The sequence below is a fragment of the Anopheles cruzii genome, unplaced genomic scaffold (genome assembly GCF_943734635.1).
Source record: "Anopheles cruzii unplaced genomic scaffold, idAnoCruzAS_RS32_06 scaffold01499_ctg1, whole genome shotgun sequence".
NCBI classification, from domain to species: Eukaryota; Metazoa; Arthropoda; class Insecta; order Diptera; family Culicidae; genus Anopheles; species Anopheles cruzii.
In genome coordinates, this window is record NW_026455084.1 from 1 (window position 1) to 4,111 (window position 4,111).

General features: G+C 43.0%; 1 protein-coding gene across 1 annotated transcript; it reads left to right on the forward strand.

Annotated features, from left to right (window-relative positions):
- Positions 1-2,618: 2,618 nt before the first annotated feature.
- On the forward strand, positions 2,619-3,674 carry LOC128276534 (mitotic checkpoint protein BUB3-like). Its single transcript, XM_053014991.1, has 2 exons — positions 2,619-2,813; positions 2,882-3,674. Exons 1-2 carry the CDS (start codon positions 2,619-2,621, stop codon positions 3,668-3,670), a joined length of 984 nt encoding a protein of 327 aa, XP_052870951.1. The 3' UTR covers positions 3,671-3,674.
- Positions 3,675-4,111: the final 437 nt, after the last annotated feature.

The following is a 4,111-nucleotide window of genomic DNA, read 5'->3' on the forward strand; positions in this document are numbered from 1 at the left end:
TATATTTCTGTTACTACATTACAAACCTTACATTACATTACATTATTAAAAAAAATCACATTTCTCCTGCTCATATTCACATGTTGCGTTTCTTTCTGTGGTGCCACACGGCACATAACTGTTACGCGTAACACGTAACTTGGTGTCAAATCTGTTTCGCGCTGTGTGGCAGGTCTGAAATATAACAGCAACAGAAACAACTAGTAAGAGAAATGTCAAACTTGTTTACATTCGTGTTTTTGGCCCGAGAAAATAGAAATCGGAGAGGTAAGTTGATTTCTGAATAATCTTTTCGCTTTTTTCAGATATTGTTGCTGTACCAGCAAGATGAGATTGAACAAAGTGACAAAAGGCCAATCGTCCGGCACCAGGACCGCACATCCAGGATCATTGCTAGGCAAACAGAGCTGATGAAAGAGATGACCATTACGGCGAACAGGATTATGAAGGCGATAGATGTAGAGTTTACGAAAAAGCCACACTAATTCACGTTATTTCCCGAACATCCGGATTCATATAATACTGGGAGTGATCACGAAGAAATAAATGGTTGGTGCCATGCTTGGAATTATGCTGGTTTATTCTCTGCTAAGATTGTTTTGTACAGGAATCTGTAAGCTTGTGTTTCCAGCTATGCCTCGGGGAAATCCCGGACGGCGTCTGGCGTGCAGCTTGTTACTCGTCGCGAAGGGATGGGCGACGCCGAGTCCGTCGGTGAATGGTTTGTAGGTAAAAACCGCAGGTAGGAGCGAGAGATGGTTCCATGGATAACATACGCGTCATTATTCATGCTGAAGTCGAAAGAAGCACTTGCTGTTGGTTTCAGTTTAGAGTTTCAGTTACTACGATTGTGGAACTTCATTCTCTTCGTCTCGCTACGTTAAAGGTTGGTGCTGTTGTTCTATAGTTAGGTAGTTCGGCAACAGTGTTTTAAAGTGAATTTGATTTAAAAATTTTTGTTAGTAGAAATGGCACTGATTGTTAACGATCCGGAGTGGATTCATAATTTACGGATCATCATCAACAATGTGCAAAGGCGTCGAGATGAGCGGAGACGCGGTCGACGAACATGGTGGGTGCGACCAATCTTCTTTCATCGGAAGGAAGACGGCAACGTTCTGCTCCACCGCATACAACAAGAGCAGATCAACGACACAATAACCATCTTTTTTGCTCAGGTTTGCTATCCATTTTATTGCTGAAATGGAGATAAACTTATAATTAAAATTCAAAATAACATCACAAATAAGAATCTTTGCTTGTTAACAAACCTCTGTTTTCGTCTGTTTGTAAACAAACCTCTGTTTTCGTCTGTTGACGTCGTGTTATGCGCCTCGTTATAGGGTCTGCTGACCCACAACGCTTTTGACACCTACTGATCGCTTTACTGTCAAAATTGTCGCGGTAGGAGGCTGTTATATCCGTTGTTTCGCACGCCGGATAACCTGATGAGCGAGATGCTGCGGAGCCCGGAGTGCTGGCAGCGCTTTGCCCGGGCCTGCCGAGCCGTAACGCAGCAGCTTCAAGAGGCGTGGCGAGAAGAGCAACGCTTGGAGGCTGAGGCTGCAGCTGCTGCTGCTGCTGCAGCTGCTGACGTAGCTGCCGCTGCAGCTGCTAGGCGGACACTTCGCTAACCGTTTGCTGTTAACAATGTTGTTTGTTTACCACCGGTACCGTTTGTTCCTATCAACCGGCTGTGAAGAGCAAGAGCGGATCGCGACGGACTGACAGCTCCTCCTAGCGGAGCTGAGAATGTTTATACGCTTATATCCGCGGCTTGTGTATGTGCGTAATGTAATGTAGCATAAGTATAGTCCCTATATGTAAATATGTGCTATGTAAATACTAAATAAAGGGCGATGATGCATCGCGCTCCTGCCGGATGGTTCCCGCATCGGGAAAATATAAAAAAAAAAAATATCCGTTGTTTTGTGCCGTGTGGCACGGCAGTTATGTTTACGTTGCATTTTCTTTTTGTAGTCCTAAATATTTCGCAAAAAAAATGTTAATTATAAGGCCTACAGAATGAAAAAAATGTTCAGTGTAAAGTTTCGCATCACACAATAACATCTACAAATTTTAAAGATGTTAAAAATCTTCCGGTGCAAAATCTTTCTAGTGATAGTCGCATTAACAATCTGTGCTATAATGCTACATGCGCCATAAAAATGTATTGTATGTGTATGTGCAACATAAGAAATCGTCGTGCACAAACTGTGTTTTCGATCATGGGGAAAGGTCCTGTGTACGAGGTGGATTGTTTCTCGGCCTAATCGATTCGGCGTTGAAGAGATAAAAGTAGCTTTATGTTCAATCTCAACAACTCTGTATTTGAGGAGAAGTATCAAGTCTAGAAACAATTAAAATGTCCTTACAGACATTGTCACGTACTACACTAGTATTGTTTACAATGTCGAGTGGTGTATAGATATTATGTTCGTGATAGATTTTAATTTGCGAAAAGATCGTACAGCAATGTAATTCACAAACCATTATTTAATTCTTTGAGCGTTTGGCTTCGTTTAGACTCTCATTCGCATGTAAACAATAACGAAACATTGACTGAATCTTGACCTCATACGATTGTGAAAGATACTTCTAAGAAACGCAAATTCGCAATGGCCCGTAAACCAGAAACACAGCTCTTGAATGCCCCAGAAGATGTCATTTCTGCCGTGAAGTTTTCACCAAAAACGAATAAGTTTTTACTTGTATCGTCTTGGGATACTCGTGTGCGGTTGTACGACGTGGTTACCAACACGGTGCGGCTTCAGTTCAGCAATTCATCTCCAGTGTTGGATTGTGCCTTTTTGGTAAACCATGATATGGCTACTACAGCATATTAGTGCAAATACAGTCTTGTCTTATTTTCTCCTTCCAGGACTCGTCTAAAACAGCTACCGGTGGTTTGGACAATTTGGTCAAACTGTATGATCTGACCGCGCAAGCGGAGAGCATGCTTGGCAGTCATGGGGCTGGCGTAAAGTGCGTTGAATACACCTCACTGTTGAACGGAATACTCACCGGGAGCTGGGATCGAACGGTGAAGCTTTGGGACGCACGGGAGAAGGAATGTGCTGGCACGTATGAACAAAGCAATGGCAAAGTGTACTCCATGAGTTGCGCCGAGGAAAAACTAGTCGTAGCCACGTCGGAGCGGAAAGTTCTAATCTGGGATCTGCGAAACATGAAAACCTATGTCGAACGCCGTGAGTCGTCGCTTAAGTATCAAACGCGCGCCGTGCGCTGCTTTCCGAATGTGGAAGGATATGTGATGAGTTCTATCGAAGGACGGGTCGCAGTGGAGTACTTCGATCCGAGCCCCGAAGTGCAAAAGAAGAAGTTTGCATTCAAATGCCACCGGGCGAAGGGAAATGACATAGAGCTGATTTATCCCGTAAATGCGATCAGCTTTCACAGCGTATACAATACATTCGCCACTGGCGGCTCGGACGGATACGTTAATATATGGGATGGGTTCAATAAGAAGCGACTGTGCCAGTTCCATTTGTACGATAGCTCTATCTCCAGTCTATGCTTCAGTGATGATGGTAGCACATTGGCGATCGCTTGTTCGTACATGGAAGAAGCCGAAAAGCCCCCAGAACCCTATCCAGAGCCTACTCTGTATGTGCGTTACGTTAACGAACAAGAGACTCGACCGAAGTAGGTAGATACAGGGCGTATGCCAATGTATGGCATACATTTTACAAGTATGTAGTCCATCTACAGAGTTACTAATTAATAAATTTTTGTATTTTTTTCTTATCTATTTGATCTTCCAATCTTCCTGATCATCCGTTTTTCATTCCTTTTGCTTAGAACAATATTATACATAGTCACAGGTACCTGCAAAATTGTGCAGGTTGTTTTTGTTTTCTTTCAATCCCAATAACTGCGGTAAAAAGGAATACCGGCGGCAGTCAAGTGCCAGCGCAACAATGAATATTAGAGGTGGTTGACTACGTTGCAAGCCTTTGGTTGAATTGACAACAAACCTCCATTTAACGCAATAGAACATCGGAGGTTAAGTTTTAATTCTTTAGAGGGCAATTACAAATGATGCTTGTAGAATTTGGAAATAGCTCAACGTTAATAAACCCATATCTTG

Excerpts from the sequence above, each read along its gene's own strand:
- LOC128276534 (XM_053014991.1), top strand. The coding sequence starts at position 2,619 with ATGGCCCGTAAACCAGAAACACAGCTCTTGAATGCCCCAGAAGATGTC. Across the intron at positions 2,814-2,881 it reads TGTTGGATTGTGCCTTTTTG|GACTCGTCTAAAACAGCTAC; the intron begins GTAAACCATGAT and ends TTCTCCTTCCAG.